The 24,405-nt window shown below is 35.5% G+C and overlaps 1 protein-coding gene and 1 long non-coding RNA gene across 3 annotated transcripts in view; one reads left to right on the plus strand and one right to left on the minus strand.

Annotated features, from left to right (window-relative positions):
• Positions 1-24,405, plus strand: part of MIB1 (MIB E3 ubiquitin protein ligase 1) — a 124,756-nt gene that overhangs the window by 72,769 nt on the left and 27,582 nt on the right. The window contains exons 13-15 of the mRNA XM_045457699.1: positions 19,114-19,246; positions 22,593-22,679; positions 24,035-24,196. Of these exons, the coding sequence (XP_045313655.1) occupies positions 19,114-19,246; positions 22,593-22,679; positions 24,035-24,196 (382 nt within the window). The remainder of the gene's footprint in view (positions 1-19,113; positions 19,247-22,592; positions 22,680-24,034; positions 24,197-24,405) is intronic.
• On the minus strand, positions 3,224-8,959 carry LOC123587734. 2 transcript variants are annotated; one of them, XR_006707486.1, is made up of 4 exons: positions 8,832-8,959; positions 8,109-8,285; positions 6,737-6,971; positions 3,224-4,832 (listed from the first exon to the last, which is right to left on the minus strand). It is a non-coding gene; the product is annotated as an uncharacterized LOC123587734 (long non-coding RNA). The 2 variants fall into 2 exon arrangements; XR_006707487.1 differs by having other exon boundaries at positions 8,681-8,947.

The following is a 24,405-nucleotide window of genomic DNA, read 5'->3' on the forward strand; positions in this document are numbered from 1 at the left end:
GCTCCATCTCAGGACTGTGAAATTGTGACCTAAGCTGAAATTAAGAGTCAGACATTTAACTGACGGAGCCACCCACGTGCCCCCCAAAGAGTGTGATTTTAATTGGACACTGAAGAGTATCAGAAGATGACACAAATTATATATCAGTTGAAATTGCAAATTGAAATTGAAATTGCAAAAACAACTGAGGTTGGTTTGAGGCTTTTCATATCAAATTTTTTATTCTTAAAATTTGCTTTTCTTCCTTGCACTGGTCAGTGATATCAGAAGACAGATGAGCCATTTCTGGTGTACTTAGAATTTTTATTTAAAGTCTTTGGCCTTGAGGTGCCTGGGTGTTTCAGTCAGTTAAGCATCTGACTTTGGCTTAGGTCATGATCTCACGATTTGTGAGTTTGAGCCCCACATCAGGCTCTATGCTGACAGCTCAGAGCCTGGAGCCTGCTTCAGATTCTGTGTCTCCCTCTTTCTGTCTCAAAACAAACATTAAAAAAGAAATCTTAAAAGTCTTTGGCCTTTACATTTTTTTGAGGAAACCAGATTATAGTAAATTATTATTTCCAGAACCTGATGAAATTAGCATTTTTGAATAAAATACTAGATGTGATTAGCATGTGTCAACATTTCCCCCTTTCTTGTGTTTTATAATTTATATAACTTGATGAATCTCTTACTTTGAATTATAACATTTTTTTCTTTGTGATCTTTGTTTTATATTATAGTTATACTTCTTTGTATACTTGGCCTAATTGTTGGATTTCATGTATAGTCAATTTTAATTGCAATGGATGGTACTTTAGTTAGTATAATTCTTAGCTAATTTTGAGGTTTTTCTTTTACTAGTATATATTAGTTCTACAGTAAAATATTTACATCATTGTGAATATAGCCTAATACCAGCACAAATAATTATTTCAATTTATTATGGTTAATAATATGGAAAAGTTTCCAAAATTTATATGTGCGTGTATATACATGTGGGATTTAAGTAGCATTCTGTTCCTTAGCTTTGCTTTTAGTAAGCAGTAATAATTTTTCAGCAATTAGCTAATAATATAGTAGAGTTAATTATTGGTAGTGCTTTTTAAAAAGAAAGTGTGATATTCCTGGTTATCAAAAATATGTCTAGATGTCATATATTTTGGAGAATACAAAATCTGGATTTCAAAGTTTCAGATCAATGTAGATTCTAGATTTCAAAGCTAATCTTGATGTTTCCTCATGATGTAACAGTAACTGAAATAAAGACATTAAGAGAGAGTTATAAAGCCATTTCTTTTCTTTCAGAATTGTGGGAGACCATATAAGTTTTTACTCTGAGACACTGAATGTTATAGTATCATAGTTTATAAAATTTGGAGCAGTGTAGAATAGCAGTTCCAATGTGTCTTAATATAGTATTTTTTTAATTTCAGGAATCTTAACTAAAAACAATGCTGCGTTTTTATTTTTGATTATTATAGAGATAGTTTCCATAGAGTTTAGCCATATTATCTTTTCTTATATATAGGCGAAATTTCAGATTTAAATGAAGAGCAGAAATCATTTCTGTTGTTGAAAATGAAAACTAAATTTCTTTGAATTAGTATTAATCAGCACGTTACTTAGGTACTTTCTGTGAAGGTGTTGCATTTTTAGCTTCCTTTAAGTTTTTAGAGCTCCTTCTCAGGCATGAGAATAAATTAGCAATATTCTCTGCAGAGCTGGCCAAAAACCAGCCAAGTGTTTTGGAGATACTGATACCAGATTGATATTTTGGAGGCACTGTTAATAGTATTATGAAGTTACCTTACATAGTGTTATTTACACATTTTTCTTTAATATAAATTGAGTGTGAGAAATAACAGTAAAATATAAATGGACCACATGATGTGATAATCTTGTGTTTTCAGGTTAGTGCTAAGATAATTTCACAGGCATTTCTTACTGCTTATTCCAACAAAGGCACATACTAAAGCTTACTGAATATGTGAACAACTCGTAATTTTCCCTCTAGAATATTATGATGCCTTCATTTAACTTTTTAAATTCTGAAATCAGGTGTGATTAATGAATGATATTGTGTTGAATATATAAAGATTTGATAATCCAATCCATATCTTTGTGTTGAATATTTTTCTTTTTTAATAAAATTTGAATATTCTGGGTGCTATATAAAATGTAGCTGAGAGTATTATTAAATGAGACTATACTTGTAGTGTGTCCATTTTCTCTTATATGTGCTATGCATCCAGTCTCAAACACTGTGTGCCTTGTAATACATAAATATATTTAATGGACTGATTGAAATGTGATTGATATGAGCAGGAAGGCCTAATAACGTGAATGAAGTGATAAAATTTATATTTATATATATATTTACAGACAGACACACACACACACACACACACACACACACACACACACACTTTGCCTCCATTCTTTTAAGGGATGGTCTTCACTTTGAAATAGAGGAGTAGTCTCTTGAGGATTATGTGAACATGTAGAGTTTTAAACTACTACTTGGACATCAGTAACCCTTGATTAACTACTGAAATGTTTGTTTCCATGTATTAAGGAACATGACATTATCTATGGTTGTATTGTGGTCAGTAAGAAAAACAAAGAGATGTTGGATAACTTGTCATTTTTCTCTTCCTTCATTTTCTCTCCACTGAGAGAGGGAGGCTTGTATGTGTATTTTTTTGTGAAGGACAAAGAAGAGTGAGGAGAGTCATAGGATGTTATTATTAGAAGAGATCCTCATTTTACAACTAAGGAAACCAGTATGTAGAGTTGGAATATCTACACAGTAAAAAGACATGATACTTGGCATTTTCGTTCTTTTCTGAGGGTTAAAAACTTTTGTTTTGGGGTTGGAATAGCTAGATACTGTTTCAGTCTCTGCACAAGATATTCTGCAGTATCATCTCCTTTTTCACCTAACTGAACAATATTCAGGTAAATAGCAGTAAAATTAAATGCTAATCCTATGGAAGATAGTGACCCAACATTTCTAGAATATTATTATATTTAATGTTATATTTTTCTTTAATTTAGAATATGTACATGTCCATGAGAACCACACTGTAGTGTCCCATTATAGTTTCAGTTAGGTTTTGAGTGACCTTCCCAATTCTTTTCTTCCTTTGAAGGAAGTTTCATTTCTTTTATCATGAAGCATAGGCTACATTTCATTACCGTTTCTTTTCTGAAGGATAAGAAATTTGACACCAAGAGAGGATAAATAAGTAAAATTATTTTATTTGCAATCCTTAAGTTGTCCACACATTTTTCATAAAACATTTTATAAACATTGTTAACCACTATGGTTCTTCCAAGGGGAATTAACAGTAACAAATTATTTGATTGAAATCACAATCCAAATAATGTAAATAAACTGAAGTTCATTTACATGTGATTGATATTTATCAGTGAAACGTTGGCTGTCCTGTAGTAATCAATGCATAGCTACAGCTGGTTGAAGGGGACCAAATCCATTGAAGAGGCGATTTGGTTCCATTTTACCAGCTCTAGCAAAGCATTGCAGTGTTGCTAGTTTGGGATACAAAACAGCAGAGCTGTTTTTTATTTGTATAATTATGGTTATGGACGTTCTACAAATGTTAGAGATTCTCCTATCAGTAGTAGTTCAGTCATTACATGTAAACTTCTCTATTTTGAAGGCACTTTTCCTACTTCCTACTCGAATGGAACAGAAGTCTTTGCCCTTTCATGTTTTGTTGATGTATTAAGGGGTTATCAGTGTACACCTTTGTGTAATTCTTAAGTGTGGACAATAACCTGTTTTTAAAACCAACAGCATTTAAAGGAACAAATAGACCTTGATGTATTTCAGAGTACTATTTTCTGTTTGTCTCTAGGCACTGAACCAAGTGAATAAGCTAATAGGGAAGAGCACTAAAGTCATACCTTTCTACTGTGGCTCCTTCAGTATTATACTTGAGGACTAATAGCAAGTTGCTGACAGGGAAGGGATGGAGGAATATGAGTGGCCTTAAGAAAGTACCTCTGCCCTTTGGTTTATAAATAGATCACATGTGTATTCACTGTATTGCTTGGACTTGTGTTGAAAGGCACTACCATGCATGCCAGCTTTTTTCTTTGTTTTTGCTTATGTAGTGTTACTAATCCTAGGTTACTAATGTAACGCTTTTCAAGTCTGTTTCCCCTGCGGAAGTCTCTATCATTTTGCGTACAGATTGCCTAGTTACTTCCATTATCAGCTTAATAATACATTGACTTTTGGTGTACAGCTATAATCAGTGAACTTGAATATTAAAATCAGTTAAGTAATACTTTAAAAAGTCAGTAGAGCAGATTTTTGCTATAATGTGATTTCAGTGTTGCATTTCAGAATCAGGGAGGGGATATCCTCTGAAATATACTTGCAAAAATAAAAGTTTGAGAAATTATAGTTGGCCTATAAAGTAATGAATTAAGTACTTTCAGTGAAATGCAGAGTAAAGAAATAGTTAATGTTTTGAACTAAACTGGGAGAAGGTCAACACTAATTCAGGCAATATTTAAACAATTCTCATATTACGTATATTCTGCATCTGTTGGTTGTTAAGTATCATGCTGCTGGTGAAATTAATGTAACTACGACTCTTTCCATTTATTCTAATAGAAATGAAACAGGTGTTAAATTGCGTAGACTTAAGTGCTGAAGATAGCAATAAAACTGACTTCTATTTTTACTGGTTATATGGGAGCTGGTTAGCAGATCCAGTTGCTCAAGTGTGCTTTTGGATGGCAGTGCAGTTTCATATACTGGCCATATCGGGGCAAGGAGAGGCCATGGCATTTGATAATGTCAGCATCTGTTATCCCTGTCAGAGAGACAGTTGAAACGTTTGAGTTACACCAGTGTCAGCAGATGCCCAGAGTTTACTATGTACTCAGTTAAAAATGAACAGCTGATCTAAGTGATGGATGTGACATTTTAGAGTGATTGAAAATACTCTTAGATATGTTAAGTTAAACTTGTAAGCACTAGAATGAGTATATAATCATACTTTTTAAAGTGAATAACAGGTGCTGTCATTTTTTTCCTAAGGATTATGTACTCTTAATATTATAGCAATGAGAGTCTTAGTCACTGGGCTGTTTCAAAATAATTATTAAAAACTTGTATACCTATAGAATAATGAATACTATCGTTCTTTATAAAGCATGAGTATAGTAATACCCTTTGAATAGTTTTATAGAGGAACCTGTATTTTTGACATACATATTTTCAGTAGTTAACTGTAGTTAACTGTAGTTAAAACCTCATAGCCATTTCTGTTCAACTTGTGACATGTAAAAATTTTAAACATCATTTTGCTTTTCATATATGTCTGAAATTATAACTTTTAGTAAGAAATGATTAGAATACATGAATATAAATATTAGTTCTTTTTCTAAGTCTATCATAGTAGCTTGAAACAGGTACTGCTTATAAAGTATTGCCAGCAGCTTTATGATTTTTATTAATAGTTGTATAAAATACATTTTGTGTAAAATACAAAAAAAGTGTTTTGATATCTCCAACATAGTATAAATAGTGGGCCTATCATGTTGGTAAAAATTGAATTGCGGTTGCATAGTACCAGTAAAAGATGATTATTCTGTGTAAATTGATTTCTTAACTATGGTGTTTTCATTTGCTTTGGAGAAAGCAAGTTCAAGGATAGTATAGATAATAAATTAATTTCTTTTAAATATTTGGCAATCTATTACCAATTTGCCCTGTTTACTTACAACTGTGGCCCAGAATGTGTCATTTTTCCTGCATAAATTTTATATTTTAATTCATTCTAAGTAATAATTTAGCATTTAAAGTGAAGACTGGATTAAGGACCTGATTAACTTGGTGATTAACACCACCACTTTTTTTTTTTTTTTGAGAGTAGAATGTGTTACTTAAAAGATAGTCTTTTAGAATTATGACTATGTAGTTTTCAAAAAAGAAAGCCTAAAATAACAAAACTTGCTTCAGAAATTCCTCTAATATTAGCAGACTATAAATTAATCAAAATATGAAGAGCAGTTGTTGAAATGTAATGGAGTTAAGCTTTTGTCATATCTTATTTTTCTTAACAAATCAGTTGATCCTACTAATGTGATATGATATACTTCAGTTAAGGTCGAATTGTGGAGACAGAAACTGGGTCATGTGTATGTATCCCTCATTCATTTTGCTAGTAATACTGGTTTCTTTTCTGTATTCAAATTTTAATCATGTGCATACTTAATTTAAAAATGTAAAAGGTAGTATATTTTACACTTAAAAGATTTAAAAGGAGTTTTATGATAATTTAAAATCTCCTTCAAACTCTTTTTTCTTCACAAAATAGAAATCTTAGCAGCATTTTGTTTCCATCTAAAAGTAGTAGGTACATTTTTATGGTGTTAGTATTGCCAAAGGTCATCTCTTTGATACTAGGTTAATTTACCATATGAAGGTCATTCACATAGAAAGAAGCAAAGGCTTCTTTTAGCTGCAGTTTAGTTCCCTCTTGGCAGTTTATTGCCTACCAAAAATACATACTTCTTTACATTCCATAGCATTGTATGTTCATATGGGTACATAAAGAAGTATGTACTCTGAGTAGGTTTCACTAAGTTGTTAGCTGTAAAAACATGAAATGTTTTATTTTCCCATTTGTTAGTAAAACATTGAGCTTACTGATACAGAGCAATAATAGATCATTTGCAGAGACTATCAAAGACTAAACTGTAACAGATTTACCTGAATCATAGCATTAGTGCCTTTTATGGTTCCTTGTTCTTGGTAGACATAGACATGTCTAAACACTAACCAGTTATCTGTTGAACTTTGTCCTGGTCTGGTTGTTTTTGCCAGAGATTCATAGAATCAGTGGAGTTTTTACAGAGTATACTTCAGAAATTGGGAAGGTCAGCCTAATGTTTCTTCATAGTCTTCAGAGAGAATTTCTTCTTATTTTGTAGTTTGCTTCTAGATCCTACAAGTAGATAGTAATGAATTCAGTGCAAATTCTTTTACAAACTGGATATTACAAACTAGATACTATTGAAACTTAACCAGTTAACCAATTAGTACTTCTTCTGATTGACTCTAAAGTTGAAAGAATAGGGAGAAAACTAGAACTTTTTAGAGTGTGAATGAACTGAATTTTTAAAGGTGATGAATTTTTTGTTAGTTTTTTTTAAAGATCACAGATAAGAATTCTTGATTATTTGAAAACTTCCTTGTCATTCCTTTATTAGTTACTTCCCTGAATTTTGCATTTTGGTGCTTTGAGTTGAATACCCATTCGAATAGATGTATAAATATCTAATTTTGATGAGTTTGGTTCTTTTGATTCTTCAATTTTTTTTAATATAAAGGAAAACTACCGAACAGTCAACTTTTCTAAAGTCTCACTTTTAAAAGAACTGAAAGGTTCTTCGTGCTTAGCCTGTGAGCACTTGGGTTTGAGCTTCATCATTTAGCTTAAAAAGACATTATGGTTGGTAAGTTGCTTTTAATTATTGTGGTATTAAAAGGTTAATTTAAAAGAACACCATAAGAAATGTTCATATTTGGGGAATGCAGGGAAAACAGTATTTCTGCAGCCTGTGATAAAGAGCGAGTGCAGCTCCTGGAGAGCACGTCAGAGCACAGCAGTAAATGGCCCTGCTCCATAGCAGTTTCAGCAACGCAGCAGTAGAATTTACCATGCACGGTCTGATTTATTTTTGTGACCAACCCAAAGTGAGCATTAAAAACTATTTTGTGATCTACCAAGTCTCTTGGTTCACTAAACCTTGAAATAGTTAGTTTTTAAAGGGTAGCCTACTTTGCAAGCAGGATTTACTAAGGATGCAAAATCATCGTTTAATCTGAAACAAGAAAGACTCAATCTTTAGTAATGTAGGTGATAGTAATGGATTTGTACATTTTTGAGATCAAGAATTATCTGTCAAGATATTTGAACAACATTTCTTTTTATACTACATAAACTATCTACTTGAACTGTGAAGTTAGGCAATGCCCAGATAGAATTTAACAATAGAAACATGTATTGAGCCAATAATAGGTAAGCATGCAGAAAGTCATAAGCATCCTTAAAAGTGCAGACCTCATCATGCTCTGTTACCTGGTAAGCTTAGTGCCATGCAGCATTTGCAGGAGGAAGAGAGATGGTGACCTAAAGAGTCACATCAGCAGCAGCCATTTCATCTTGATTGTTCCTTCACTCTGTTCGCTGATTCAGCACTTCTTTTCATGAGCCGAGAGAAGTAAGGGGGCTGTATCAGTGAATGCAGAACCTCACCTTTTAAGATACATTTGAAAACAAATGAACGAACAAACAAAAAAATAAGCTGTCTTTTTCCTCTCCCTTGCCTTTACCTTAAAAAAAACAACAACAAAAAACTGCAATAAAATTGAATCACAGTTGGCCATTTGATTTGCAATGTCATATTACCAGTATTGCACAGATAGGAGTACCTTGTATCTGCTGTACAGAAAGTTAAGCAACCAAAGAAGGTTGCTGTAACAGCCAAGAAAATGAACCTTGCTTATTTTTCAGATGAAATGCTTCAGAAGAGGGGAGAAAGTTGCAGAAGAAGTTAATTTTATAATCTAAAAAAGACAAAAAACCAAAAACCAAAACACACCTCACTCCCCCCAAGTAACTAAACATTCACCCTATTTCCCTTTGCCCACCAGAATACATTGGGTTCTTCTGACTTCGCAGGAAATATTCTGTATCTTTCTTGCTGTGAAGTTTTTTGTTTGTTTGTTTGTTTTTTGTTTTTGGTTTTTTTTTTTGGTTTTTAGTTTCCAAGATTAATTGGTAGATCTGTATTGAAGCCACCTTGTCATATCCAGAGGTCAAGTCTGCAAGCAAGGTCAGGACTTCCACATGGTCACTACAGAGGTTAACTTATATTCTTCCCTCAGTGGCCACGGGCTAAACTGTTACAGCTTTATAGGCAGCTAAGCATTTGAAACATGCACTCCCAGGCAAACAGGCTCTCTTGTGCCTCTCTCTTCCCTGACCATATTTAGTCAACCATAGCAAAAAATAGTCTCTCAGCTGTCGATTGTCGATCCAAAAGCTGAGGAAGCCTCTATCTTGCTTTCTGCCTATTGATTGTTCATCCTGCGGTCCAAACACTGCTTTGCCATTTGTTCTGCCTTTTTTTTTTTTTTTTTTTTTAAGCACTGCCAAATAAAGCGGTCTCTCATGTTTCTACTTACATTTCCCAGATTTTCACTGAGCTTGCGCTGAGTCTAGGAAAGCCTGATGCGGCTGTCACTATACTTAGAAGCACTGAAGAGAAAAAAGGAAAGAAGAAAAATATTACTCTGGCTAGTTGCAAGACAGTCTTTAGACAGATCTGGAACAAGTAAAATCCCTCTGCTGCCAAAATATATTTTATAACCTAATTTTTTGTTGGTAAAAAATATTGTGGAAGATGATATGTTACATAACTAAAGGCCTAAAGAGATTTTGCAGGGTTATCTTTAGAGCTAGTTGTTGCTACACATGCTTTTTACATTTAATGAATAATATTTGAATGGAAAATATGTAGAAATGGTAAGTAGAACTTACATATTAAAGGTGGAGAGAGATTATTAAGGAAGAAAAGAGTAGTGTGTAAAAGAAATCTTGGAAAAATGCTACTTAAAACTTTTAATTCAGTGTCAATTTTAGTTAATTTTTTGTAGTGCTTAGATGAGAAATGGTCTGGAATGTTTTTGAGTTATTGTGTACTTTTATATTGAAATTATATTTACCTATAGAACTATTAAAATGCATTTTATTAATTCTATCTCATTTTCAAATGTGAAGTGGTTTTTTCCCCCCCTCCTGTCGACGTTGCCATTCCTCTAAAATTTCCTGAAGTAACATTTAGGCATGATCATTTCTACATATCAGAGATTATAAAATAGTCATTAACCTAATCTGTAATATTGCCGCACAGTGTATGCTTCAAAGGAAAAGTACTTTTGCTCTAAATTTTAAGGCATAGTCACAATAAATTATAATGTTGAAATTTATTTTTTTAACCAAGGAGGGAAAAAATATTATACATCAAATCTAATGAACTTGTAGAGATATAATTTAAGATTTTACAAACCTAAAAATGCCCAAGAGAAACCTTGTTCTTCCCTAAACAAAACCTATATCTTATTCCTAATTCAAATAATATTCTGTTAAGTATTTATTCAGTTAAGAATCAAGAAAAACTATTACCAGTTTTTTAAGCTCGTCCTCCTACAAGGAAATTTTGTTCTTGACATTCTTTTTGTCTTTAGCATTTAATACCTTAGCAGGTGAATTATTTTGGATGGCTATTTTAAAATAGTGACATTTTTTTTCCCACTTCCCCTCCCCCATGGTATTCTGTTAAAAGTTACAGAGAGGTAAGGAGGCAAACCATAAGAGACTCTTAAAAACTGAGAGTAAACGGAGGATTGATGGGGGGTGGGAGGGAGGGGAAAGTGGGTGATGGGCATGGAGGAGGGCACCTGTTGGGATGAGCACTGGGTGTTGTATGGAAACCAATTTGACAATAAATTTCATATTAAAAAAATAATAAAATAGTGACATTAAGAATGCTTCTGTAGACATTTGGTAATTTTAAAGAGTCAGTTTTTGTAGATATTGGAATACTTTTACACATCTTGAGAGAAGATGATATACGTGTCTCAGTTTAAGATAGGTTAATTTTCAGGTTTCTAAATTGCCTCACTTTTTTCTAACCATTTTGTAGCAGTGAAAGCTTGCTTTTTTTTTTTTTAAGCAAACACCCGTAGTGCTGGGAACTCTTCTAACCCCTTTCAAATTTTCTTTTTTTTTTTAATATTTTTTTTTTTCAACGTTTATTTATTTTTGGGACAGAGAGAGACAGAGCATGAACGGGGGAGGGGCAGAGAGAGAGGGAGACACAGAATCGGAAACAGGCTCCAGGCTCTGAGCCATCAGCCCAGAGCCTGACGCGGGGCTCGAACTCCCGGATCGCGAGATCGTGACCTGGCTGAAGTCGGACGCTTAACCGACTGCGCCACCCAGGCGCCCCACCCCTTCCAAATTTTCATAACAACTTCTTTGAGACAGGATTTGTGATTTTTCTCAAACTTTATACATGAGGAAACTGAGGCATAGAAGTTAAGTAACCTACTTAAGTCATCATCCATTCAGCTTGCTAGTGCCAGAATTTGAACCCAGGTAGTTTGGCTTCAAACTTTGAGCTCTTTACCACCATGCCATGCTGTTGCTCTGATTTGTAATCATGAAATAATTCCTAATGAATTACCACTTTTGGGGACTTGAGAGTATACCCAAAATTTAATAGGCTACTAATATCCTTGTCTCTGTTATATTCAGAAAATGATTATTCATTTGATTGTTTCTTCCGTTCCATTCAACAAAACTTTGAGCTCCTTACATTAGGCATACAAAGGAGATAAAAAGCTAAGTAAAACGGGTTTCCCTGGCTTAAAACATAGAAGGAGAAATAACTGACTGGTCATTTAAGAGATAATTTTGGTTGTGTTTAATGATTGAGTACTCAGCTATACAACTCTTATGCAGCCTGCATTGTTACATATCTCTTTCTCATTTTGAGCTAAAGTTTACTACAGTACCAAATTCCTGCTTAATGAAATTAAGTTAAATTAATGAAGCTTTTAATTGTGGCATACATAAAATAAGAGTTTGTGGGGGAAAAATAAAAGCCCCCCCCCAAAAAAATAATTGAAAATATCTAAGTAATGTCTATTCACTGTAGTTCTTTCCTCTACTTACAGCTAGATAAAAGAAAATAAAAACCAGCGATATTAATTTTTTAAAGTGATTCCCATGGGTAGCATTTTGGTATATATCCTCCTAGGTTTCTTGTCTGCATCCATTCAGATAGGGATGGGTAATGAACAAAAATATGTTTAGAATGTCACGTACTAATCTGCTTTTAGTTCGCCCTGAAGAACTTCTGCTGAGGATCAATCAACTTTTTTAGTAGGTTCCTTTTATGAATTCTGGACCAACTGGTTTTATTATTTGAGGAGTTGTTCATTAACTTAGCATTTATTGAACACCTAGTATGTGCTATAGTGCTATTCTAATGTCTTTTTACATTAAATAATATTAACATGTAAAGCCTCCATAGGTTAGCTACTTTTGTTTGTTTGGAAAAATGTTCGCCTATCTCCTGAAGAAAGATTGTAAGGCATGGCAGGCCCTAAAAATGGACCCAGTGCCATTTGACTGCTACATACCAATGTGGACAGCTGCTTGTCCCCTCTACTTCTTAGAACTCATTTGTTCATCATTCAGCAAACGTTTGAGTATTACCATGTGCCAGGGATTATGCTAGGCACCACTATTAGTTGTTCCGGAATTTAATGCTTCTTTGGCACTATTCACAAATGCCTGCTTAGCTGGTCGTAAGATCTTATCTTTAAACCATCCATGTCCTTAACCTCTTGGAAAACAACCAGATTGAGAAGTAAAGAAGAGTGTTTGGGCATCAGGAAAAATACCTCCAAATCTCATATACTGTGCTCCACAGGTGAGAGTCTGTTGACTCAATAAAATTATTTTTTTAAGTTTGTTTATTTATCTGCGGGCGGTGGCAGAGAGAGAAGGAGAGAGAGAATCAGCACGGAGCCTGACATGGGGCTCGAACTCCCCAACCATGAGATCATGACCTGAGCGGAAACCAAGAGCCTGGATGCTTAACTGACTGAACCACCCAGGTGCCCCAATAAAATTACTGATGGATTGAACTGGTAACACCCTAATCTCTGCCGCTCTGTGGACCTCAGTGATTGTAGTGTAAGTCTCCTCTTCATTAACTACAGTGCTGCAGGGGACACCTGCAGTGGCCTTCCTGGCTGTATTATAGGCTCCTCAGATTGTCCACCCCACTTAAGTGGGACTAATTAACAGAGAATGGGTTTGTTCTGAAGTGAAAACTGTTCTCTGAAAGTCTAAATTTTGCATTTTAATACTAGGATTTGATTTACTTTGTAGAATGTGATCTAGAAGGGACTGGGATCTTTTTTGGCACTTCTAACTTCTTTTGTTCTCACAGTTCAGTTATACATTTTGTACTGAGAGGAAAAAGCAAAAAGACACAAGGGAGTGAGGGAGGAGAGAGAGGCAGTGGGCTTTCAAGAATACGTATCTCTTTCTGTTTGAGTACCACGCTACTCTTCTGAGCCATTGGCTCTTATTTCTTAGAGACTTCAGCTTTCTCCGGTTCTTTCACTGAGGAAGTGCAAGCCTGGGAGAACAAGTTAGTGATGGTTCCATCTCAGTGGATAGCTTATGCCCAGAGAAGGAACTGCTCCTCTTTCCCTTTCTCTCCTTTGAGTTATTGGCAGTATAATATGGGAAGGTACTTCTGAAACAGGAATACAAGTCAGTGGGAAACATGGTGTCATAAGAACCATCTTCTCAAGGAGATCTAGTCAATAATGTGACTTGAAAAAAAAATAAACCTCATTAGAGGCACCTGGGTAGCTCAGTTAGTTAAGCGTCTGACTTTGGCTCAGGTCATGATCTCACAGTTTGTGAGTTTGAGCCCACTTCGGGCTCTGTGCTGACAGTTCAGAGCCTGGAGCCTGCTTGGAATTCTGTGTCTCCCTCTCTCTCTGCCCCTCCCTTGCTTGCACTCTGTCTCTCTCTTAAAAATAAACATTAAAAACAAACAAACAAACCAAAAAAACCTTGATGAGATTAGCATAAACCACACCTTGGAATGCAAAACTTACTGTCGTATTTATATATATTGACTATAAGAACTAAGGTAGAAAATACAAAATATTTTGATATAGTAAGCCTAAATATTATTTTAGTGTTTTGACTTTCTAAAATCAAACTAATGTATATGTGTGGTTAAGTCAAATACTACTATAAAGCTTATAATGAAAGGGAACTGTGTTCTGCTTTATCCTTCTTCATCCCTTTGTCTACCCCCCACCCAATAACTTCCAGCTTATCCTGCAGTTTTTTTTTTCTTTTTTTTAATGTTTAATTTTGAGAGAGAGCGTGAATGGGGGAGGGGCAGAGAGAGGGAGACACAGAATCGGAAACAGGCTCCAGGCTCTGAGCCATCAGCCCAGAGCCGACGTGGGGCTCGAACTCATGGACCGCGAGATCGTGACCTGGCTGAAGTCGGACACTTAACTGACTGCGCCACCCAGGCGCCCCGAGGGAGACACAGAATCGGAAGCAGGCTCCAGGCTCTGAGCCATCAGCCCAGAGCCCGATGCGGGGCTCGAACTCACGGACTGTGAGATTGTGACCTGAGCTGAAGTCGGATGCTCAACCGACTGAGCCACCCAGGTGCCCCTATCCTGCAGTTTTCTTAAATTATCAATTGTAGACATTGTCTGCTGATTTCATGTCATGGAAAAAGAAGACTTAAAACTCTTGACATTGTCTATTATCCCCATGTCTCTCAACATAGTCCTATCACAACTTTTGTTTAAATCAGTAAGTGTTTACATTATCTTATGATTACGTATTGTTTTTAATAAAATTTTTCCCCCCACATGTTATACTTGTATCTTCTTAACTCTCTAAAAGAATCCTAAAACCTTTTAAATTCCTTTTCTCACATGGTCCCATGTGTAGTGTACAAGATGTTTGGCATTAGCATCATGATTATGCCAGATCTAAACATTCAGTAGTATAATGTACCAGTAGTTTTCCCAGTTAAGAATCTGAGTCAAAGTTACATAATATCTGGTTTTTTTTTTTTTAAGAGTTTGTTTTTAAGTAATTTCTATACCCAATGTGGGGCTCGAACTCACAACCCTGAGATCAAGAGTCACATACTCTACCAATTGAGCCAGCCAGGTGCCCCAGTATGTAGTATCTTATTTTCTTTTATTATTTTTTTTTTCTGGTTTGTTTATTTATTTATTTATTTATTTATTTATTTATTTATTTCAATATATGAAATTTATTGTCAAATTGGTTTCCATACAACACCCAGTGCTCATCCCAAAAAGTGCCCTCCTCAATACCTATCACCCGCCCTCCCCTCCCTCCCACCCCCTCAACCCTCAGTTTGTTCTCAGTTTTTAAGAGTCTCTTATGCTTTGGCTCTCTCCCACTCTAACCTCTTTTTTTTTTCTTCCCCTCCCCCATGGGTTTCCGCCAAGTTTCTCAGGATCCACATAAGAGTGAAACCATATGGTATCTGTCTTTCTCTGTATGGCTTATTTCACTTAGCATCATACTCTCCAGTTCCATCCACGTTGCTACAAAGGGCCATATTTCGTTCTTTCTCATTGCCATGTAGTACTCCATTGTGTATATAAACCACAATTTCTTTATCCATTCATCAGTTGATGGACTCTTTCCATAATTTTGCTATTGTTGAGAGTTGTAGTATCTTATTTTAATCCACCAAATCAGGAAGGTTGGATTATTTATTTATTTATGTATGTATGTATGTTTAATGCTTATTTATTTATTTATTTATTTATTTAGAGAAAGCACAAGAAGGGGAGGGGCAGAGAGAGAGGGAAGCAGAATCCCAAGAAGGCTCTGAGCTGTCTGCACAAAGCCCCGATGCAGGGCTCGAATTCGTGAATTGTGGGATCATGACTTGAACTGAAATCAAGAGTTGGATGCTTAACCAACTGAGCCACCCAGGCACCCCTGTAATCCTTACAGTTACTGTAAACAAATGACAGCAGGAAACCTTAGCTTTGTATGAGGTTTGTGAGTGGGATTTAGGGGTTTGTAGACTCTCTCAAAATTGTAGGTAGATAGATATATATATATATGTGCATTTCTCTGGAAGGAAGTCCATAGTTTTCCATAGATTTCCAAAGAATTCTGTCACCCCTTAGCAATGATACAACTTCAGTAACAACCACTGAAAGCTGTCTTTAAGCTGTGATTCTCAATGTACTTTGGGTTATAAACCTGTTTTAAAATCTGATAAGAGCTATAAACTTCCAAATTTAAATACAATTTTAGAAGATCTTGGATCCTCCAGAGCCTGTCAGCCTGTCCTGAGATTTCTTGGGCTTCCTACATGGGATTCAAAGATGGCTACCTTTTTAAAAAAAAAAAAAAATTTTTTTAATGTTTCATTTATTCTTGAGAAAGAGAGAGAGAGAGCGTGTGTGTGCATGAGTTGGGAAGAAGCAGAGAAAGAAGGAGACACAAAATCTGAAGCAGGCTCTAGGCTCTGAGCTGTCAGCACGGAGCCCAACGCAGGACTCGAACTCACAAGCTGTGAGATCATGACCTGAACCGAAATTGGACACTTTACTGACTGAGCCCCCCAGGAACCCCTAAAGATGGCTACTATTAAGGAAACATATCCTGGGCCATGTTAGGGTTTATTCTCATTATTTTAGAGACTTATAGTTTCCTTTATACACACTCTTATTCTGTATCTTCAGCCTGTTTTTCTATATGTTTGTAACATTTCTATATTTCAGATTTTTATCTTTAATGTATATCATCTTAGGAAGAACTATCCCGATATGTATCTTACTATCATCTCTTGCCCTTTAATATTCTGTTGGCACAGTTTTAAAAGTGTTTCTGTTTTTACTTTCTTTGTTAGGAGGGGGGAAAGATGTGTAGTCTAATGTGTGTGTCAATGGTGTCCATGCCAAGTCCAGCACTCTATAGCAGCAGTTATTTTCTCAGTCTTAAACAAAATAGTGGCTAAATATATTAGGGGAGGGTTTTTCCAAATTATGAGTTTTCTACATAAAATCTTTTTGTTAAGAAAAATTACTGGCAGGCACCTGGGTAGCTCAGTTGTTTAAGCATCCCATTTTTGATTTCAGCTCAGGCAGTGATCTCAAGGTTAGTGGGATTGACAGCGCAGAGCCTGCTTGAGATTCTCTCTGTCTCTCTTTCTCTGCTCCTCTCTCACTTACACACAAGCAAGTGTACTGTCTCTCTCAAAATAAACAAACATTAAAAAAAAAGTTACTATCATATAGTAAATCACATTTTTTTTTTTTAATATTGAGAGAGAGTGTGTGTGCACATGTGCGAGTGGGGCAGCGGGGCAGAGAGAGAATCTTAAGCAGGCTCTATGCTCAGCACAGAGCCCAGCAGGGGACTTGATCCCACAACCCTGGGATCATGACTGGAGCTGAATTCGGGAGTTGGACACTGAACCGACTGAGCCCATGGTGCCCCAAGAAAAGTTACTTCTAATTTTACTTTTCTTTTTTGGGAGTGGGCTAGGTTTTTCTTTAAGACACATCATTTCTTTAAAATTTTTTTTTTTTTTTTTTTTTGAGTGTAGATGAAACACAGTGTTACATGACTGTCAGGTGATTTAGCATCTCTATACATTATGCTGTGTTCACCACAAGTGAAGATACCATCTGTCCCCATACGGTGCTGTTAATTATTGACTCTATTGTCTATGCTGTACCTTTCATTCTATGACTCATTCATCCCATAACTGTAAGCCCAGATCTCCCACTTCCCAACCCCATGTCCCCTTCTTTTCTGGCAACCATCAGTTTGTTCTCTGTATTTGTAGGTCTGATTCTGCTGTTTGTTTGTTTATTCATTTGCTTTTTGGATTCCACATGTAAGTTAAATCACATTCTCTAATGTATTTAACTTAGTATAGCATCCTCTAGGTTCATTCCTGATGTCACAAATGGCAAGAGCTCATCCTTTTTATGCTGGGTAATATTCCATTGTATATATGTACCACATCTTCTCTATCTGTTCGTTTATCAGTGGACACCTGGATTGCTTCCATATCTTGGCTATTGTCAATAATGATGCAGTAAACAGGAGTGCATATATCTTTTCTTTGGGTAAATACCTGGTAGTAGAATTATTGGATCATATGATATTTTTAGTTTTAGTTTTTTGAGGAACCTCCATACTGTTTTCTACAGTGGCTATACCAATTTATATTTCCACCAGCAGTATAGTAGCGTTCCTTTTCCTCCACCTCCTTGCTAACATGTTATTTCTTGTCTCTTATTTTAGCCATTCTAACAGGTGTAAAGTGATATCTCATTGTGGTTTTGATTTATATATCCCTAATGATTAATGATATTGAGTATCTTTTCATGTGTCTGTTGGCTATCTCTGTGTCTTCTTTGGAAAAATGTGTATTCAGTTCCTCTGCCCATTTTTTAATCAGATTGTTTGTGTGAGTTTTTTTTTTTTTTTTTTTTTTGGTGTTTAGTTGTGTAAATTCTTTGCATATTTTGGATATTAACCCTTCATCAGATATATCATTTGCAAGTGTCTTCTCCCATTGAGTCAGTGGCCTTTTTGTTTTGTTGATGGTTCTCTTTGATGTGCAAAAGCTTTTTATTTTAATGTAGTCAAAATAGTTTAATTTTTTATACACTTTTTAAAAGTTTATTTGTTTTTGAGAGAGAGTGCATGTGCGAGCATGCATGTGAGTGGGGGAGGGGCAGAGAGAGAGAATCCCAAGCAGGCTTCGTGCTGTCAGTGTGGAGCCTGATGTGGGGCTTGAAGTTACGAACCAGGAGATCATGACCTGAGCCAAAATCAGGAGTCAGACGCTTAGCTGACTGAGCCACCCAGGTGCCTCTCCCATTAGTTTATTTTATGAAGAAGCATCCCTTCTTGATAATTACTTCTCCTGCTCTTTAATATTTTACTCTTTGATGGTCTTTAGGATAACTTTTTTGCTCTAGAAATATTTTGTTATTGGTACTTAAATTTTAAATATTAAATTATAATTACCATTTATTTTGTGTGTTTTGATATAACTAGATTTATCACTGCTAAATGCCATATATCAGATTTTTAGCTGCAATTCATGATAAGCTGCCAGTTACATGAAGTTTGTCTTTTTAAAAAAAAAACCCTTTGTGTTTTTTTTCTTCCCTCTCATAATATTTTCCCCTTGTAACACTCCCATTCTGTTTTGATTCTGTCCCCCAAATGGTGATAGTTTCTTTACCTCTTAAAGCATGAAAAAGCTGTGTATTTGAGATTTAGAAAAAAATATACTTCATTTGTCTTTGAGGGCATAATTTTCTTTAAAGAAGAATAGTTTTATTTGATTTCAAGTTTCTTTTGAATAATTTTTTAAAGAAAATAATTTAAATATCAAATTGTATAAATACCAAAATGATGTAAATTTGACTTTCAGTGCAATGCGTGTTTTACTGTCTAAATTACCAAGACCATGGATTGTGGATGAGAAGAAAGATGATGGTTATACTGCCTTGCATCTGGCTGCCCTTAACAATCATGTAGAAGTGGCTGAACTGTTGGTACATCAGGTAGGAAAAGCTGTGCAATAATTTTTAACAATTTGGACCATTACCATTTATGTACTTATTACTTCATCAGCTACCTCTTGGTAGGTTACAGTAAAACCCCATGATGATGCAAATTCAGATATGGTGCGTTTTCATTCTTCTGCCTAACATGGGTTCTTAAATGGAGGGAGGTGGTGTGTATATGGGTGTAAGGGTTGAGGGGGTTCCCTTAGCCCCTTGTATTCCCTCCCACAGTGTTCTGGATTAGTCCAGTGAAATAGGTATCAACGAACAGAGATTTCCCAGAATCACTACCACTGTTGTACAAGGACCAAGGACCATCATGTTGATATCAAAGCTAGTGTGGCCAGTTGCCATCTAGTAACAAGACTGCAGCCAGGATCTGGCGGTTCAGTTCATGACTCCTGCTGGATTCCTGGAATCTGACTGGATAGCAGTACGGGTTCACTTCAGTCATTCCATTCATCTCTGAGATAAGATAATGCTACATTCTTATGGTATTGGATTTTGGGGGAACTTAGTTCGTGTAGTTTTATGATGTTTTAGGTTTTCCAGCAAAACTTTTAAATATCTCAGTCAAGCATATGTCATATGGAAGCGTTGAAGTTACCAAAGAATTACTTACGATCTCTGATTTCAAGGAGCTTACAGGCTACTGAAGAAGATGAAATAGCAGACAAATTTAGCGAATAGTTCATTGTGTATAATTAAGTACCACATCAGAAGATAGACACCCCATGAACTATGGAAGTTAAGATAAAGAAATAGTTGCCATTTTAAGCCTTTATTCTTTCTTGAAGTGTAGTTGGCACTCGGTGTTGCATCTGCTTCAGGCGTACGACGCCGTGGTTTGACAACTTGAATGCTGCTTGTTGTGCTGTGCTTACCGCAAGCGTAGCTACCATCTGTCACCGTACGGTACTATTACAGAACCATTGACTAGTAAGCCTTGGTTATTAAATATTGAAGTTACTGCCCATAAAAGTATTGTTAATTGGGATAATTTCCTTTTCAATTCAAGATACAGATAACTGACCATATTACACTGTCTTGGTAATTGTTGTTTTTTAGTAAGTCTTAAAATCAGTTAGTTAACCCTCCAACTTTGTTCTTCTTTCTTAAAATTACTTTAAGATCTTTTGAATTTCCATCTAAATTTTAGAATTGGATTATTTCTATTAGAAAGTCATGGCAATTTGGTTCTGCACATTTTAGAATTATCTTTTTTTTTTAGATTTATCTTTAAGTAATTTTTTCATGCTATTGTAAGTTGTTTAAAATTTCAGTCTCTAATTGTATATTGCAAATATACAGAAATACAAGTATTTTCTGTATGTGGACCATATATCCTGCAATTTAGCTTAAATTACCGTAGATCACGAGGGGATTAGAAATTGTGACCACAATGAAATACTGATCACCAATGAAAATGACTAAAACTAAAAATGCTAACAAAACAGAATGTTGGTTAGGATGTGGAACAGTTAGAATTCACGTACATTGCTGGTGTTTTTCAAAGCAGCCACTTTGAAAACAATTTGGCAGTTCTTAATAAAGTTAAACATGTATTCACTATACAACCCAGCAATCCCCCTTTTAGGTATGTACCCAAGAGAACTCGGGACATATTTCCATGCAAATACTTGTACTAAACATTTGTAGCAGCTTTATTTGTAATAACCTCTAACTGGAACCAAGTCAAATGTTCATCAGCTAGTGTCTAGATAAATGAATTATGGTACATTCATACAACGAATATGGTTCAATACTAGGAAAATCTAATGATGGAAAGTTTAGGAAACTTAAAAAGAAAATCCCTCACTTTCTGCATTTATATGAGAACAAGGCATGATAAGAAAACAAGCTAAGATCAAGTTCCTTGTAATTACACTCAGAGAAACATAACTAATAAAAACAAATCAGAAACTCCCATCTTCTAGAATGTCATAGTATTAGTAGAGCTTGAGCTGTACCCAAGCAAGGGCACAGGTGGGTTTCAGAGTTGTAATCAGAGGGCTAAACAGAATGATAAAGTTTATCTTTTGAATCTGTAGCCCTTTGCTTAGTTCCATTTTTAAAATTATTAGTATATAAGACATTGTGTTAGGCAATTTACATGTTATTTTTCTTAATCCTTACGGACGGAAAGAAAATTTTTCTTTCCCGTTTCTTTGGCCGGTCTAATAATTAACCTGACGTGAGACATAACCACAGGAGAAAAACATGTTCAATATTGCATACATGGGAGCTCAGATATGAGACTCTCCTAAGTGACCAAAGCAGGCAGCCTTTGTACCTTTTACACAAACAGTTACTTGTGGAGAATTCACAAAGGGGTTTGGGCTTGGGGTAGCAAATAAATAAATGAAGTAACAAAATTTATTTACATAGTCCATTCTTGGCCTTTAATTCCCTATTTCTGACAATAAGGATGCCTTCTACCCTCCAGGGTCAAGGAAGATAGCCTTCACATGGGGAATTTATTTCTTGCTTTCAGGAGACAAAGGAAGGTCTGAGTGTCCTTGTGCTAGCTGTTTAAGTAACTTTAATTCAAAATAATTAGTATGCCAAAGTGGCATTATTTAGGGGCAGCCCACCCTGAACCCCATAATCCCATTGACCCTGTGTAGTAGGTTGTACTGTCACCATGTTAGAAGCAAGGAAATGAGTGTGAGATGGTGGAATGCTTGCTTAAGTTCCTGAAGCTCTAGGTCCCCTGATGCCAGTAAGTTCTGGACTTTTGCTTCTTTCCTCTGTCCTTGGCATCAGCTGTTCTCATATAGGGCTTTGACTACCCCAGGACCCTGGTAGGGCTTTCTGCTTTCCCTTTAGTAAGTATTTTTATATACTAATTAAACATTGTCTTCTCATCCTCAAGTGAAGTTCCTTTTCACTGAATAAGAGCTCAGTTATGCAGCAAGGGTACATGACCTTATTAGGTCATTAGAGTAAATCTAAATCCAATATGACGATTCATTAATAGAACGTTTTAGGAAATACTATTTACAGTTAAAAGGAGCTAATTGTCTCTATTGCTGTATAATGGAGCTTGAGAAGGAGCTGTGTTTGAGCTTTGTATTGAACTTTGTCATTTAACTGTTCCTGGATGGAGTCACTATAGTAAAAATAATTATTGTAAGCTTGCTTTTCTGCCTCTGAAAGATGCTGCCCCATCTGGTTCTTCCTGTATTACCAGCAACTGTTATGAGAACAGTGTTGCAGTAGTTAGAAGAGAGGAAAGTGGTCAGCAGTGTTTGTGTTATTTATTTCTCATGAAGAGTTATAGTTTTAGTGTTGCTTACGATTGTCAAATGTTGAGTATATAAACTTTGTTCTTCTTGTTCAGGGTAATGCGAACCTCGATATCCAGAATGTGAACCAGCAAACTGCCCTTCACCTTGCTGTTGAACGACAGCACACCCAGATTGTGAGGGTAAAGTATTTACTAACAAGAATCTTACAAGTGTGTTTTACCAGATAGATTTCTAGAAGGTCTTGAAAATGATACATAGATTTTTCAGAAGGCATAGTTAGATGAACAAATTATGAGTTTTGGCTAATACTGGGCAGAGAGTTTTAATTTATAATGGGGAAAATCTTAAAACTGATATTCAAAGTCTGTTATGTAATTTTGTTGCCAAAATATTAAATCAGAGAATTTCAAAGTAATATATAAATTAGTTTTTTAAAAAGTACATTCCTGGGGCTCCTGGATAGCTCAGCTGTTTGAGTGTCTGACTTGATTTTGGCTAGGGTCCTGATCCCAGGGTTGTATAATTGAGAGTGAACTATAATTAAAAACTTAGGCTGGACGTTTGCCACAAATATATACATATTTGACTAACCTGATATTCCAGACAAAATATTTGAAAGATTATCAGTTTAAAATTTTTTTGTAGAGCAGTGATTCTTAAAGCTTAGAAGCTGAGCCAGCAGCATCGGCATCACCTGGGACCTTGGTAGAAAATTCTTGGGCTCCTCAGACCGAGTAAATCAGAAACTGCAGGGGTGGGAACTAGCATTCTGTGCTTTAACAAGCCCACCAGGTAATTCTCACGCATGTTCAAATTTGAGAAACACTGTCAGAGAGTGACATCTCATGTAAACTTCTGGGGAAAAATTTAAAAAAACCCAAAAAACAAAACACCACCAAAAAATGGCCATTTGCCAAGACAGGTAAGACCATATGCTTGAGATTGATTATGGTGTTTTACTAAAACTCTGACAGCATTTGTAGAAAGAATTAGGAAAATCGTTAAAAAGTACCATAAGCAAAGCCTTAACTACAAAGTTATATTTGCTACTTAAAACATCTACTGAAGTATATCAATTATGCATTTTATATCAGAGGTTGTAGTTTAGTGAACACTTCACATTTATTATGAAGATTACTTTAAAGATTACTTTAAAAAATAAAATCTGGAAGGAAGAAGGAAGGAGAAAGAAGGAGAAGGCAGAAAGGAAGAAAGGAGAAGGAAGGAAGGAAGGAAAGAAAAAGAGAAAAAAAGTCTTCAATTTCTCCCAGTTATCTTGATCTTGGAGTCTGTGAATTGGTTCTCATTTCTTTCTGTTTTCTCTGATTCGATATATTTGAGTAACCAGAGCTCATCACTATTTGTAAAGGAGACACAGGAGTTTTGAGAGTAGAAAGCGAAAATATAAAAATAATTGGCTTTAGTGGCAAACCCCTTCAGGTAGGTCCAGGGCTCTGTCACTGTTACTTTAGATATGTTGTAATTTCTTGTGGGCCAGAGAGACCTTAGCAAATGGGATGTCTTTCTCTTTTAGCTTTTGGTCCGTGCAGGTGCCAAATTAGATATTCAGGATAAAGATGGGGATACTCCTTTGCACGAAGCTCTGAGGCACCATACCTTGTCTCAGCTACGTCAACTCCAAGATATGCAGGATGTGGGGAAGGTTGATGCTGCATGGGAGCCATCCAAAAACACAGTGAGTAAATTAATCTTTAATTCAGTACTACTGGAAGAATCTTTTTTTTTTTTTTTTTTTTTTTGGAAGTATCTTTTAATGCAAGATCTTAAATTTATGGCTAATTTAATCTAATGAAATATTTTTTCAGAACCGCATATGTAGAAATATAGTGTATGAACTAAGCAATAGTTAATTCTAACTACATTGCTTCAAATTCTTAGTGAAAG

Source organism: Leopardus geoffroyi, chromosome D3, assembly GCF_018350155.1.
Source record: "Leopardus geoffroyi isolate Oge1 chromosome D3, O.geoffroyi_Oge1_pat1.0, whole genome shotgun sequence".
NCBI lineage: Eukaryota > Metazoa > Chordata > Mammalia > Carnivora > Felidae > Leopardus > Leopardus geoffroyi.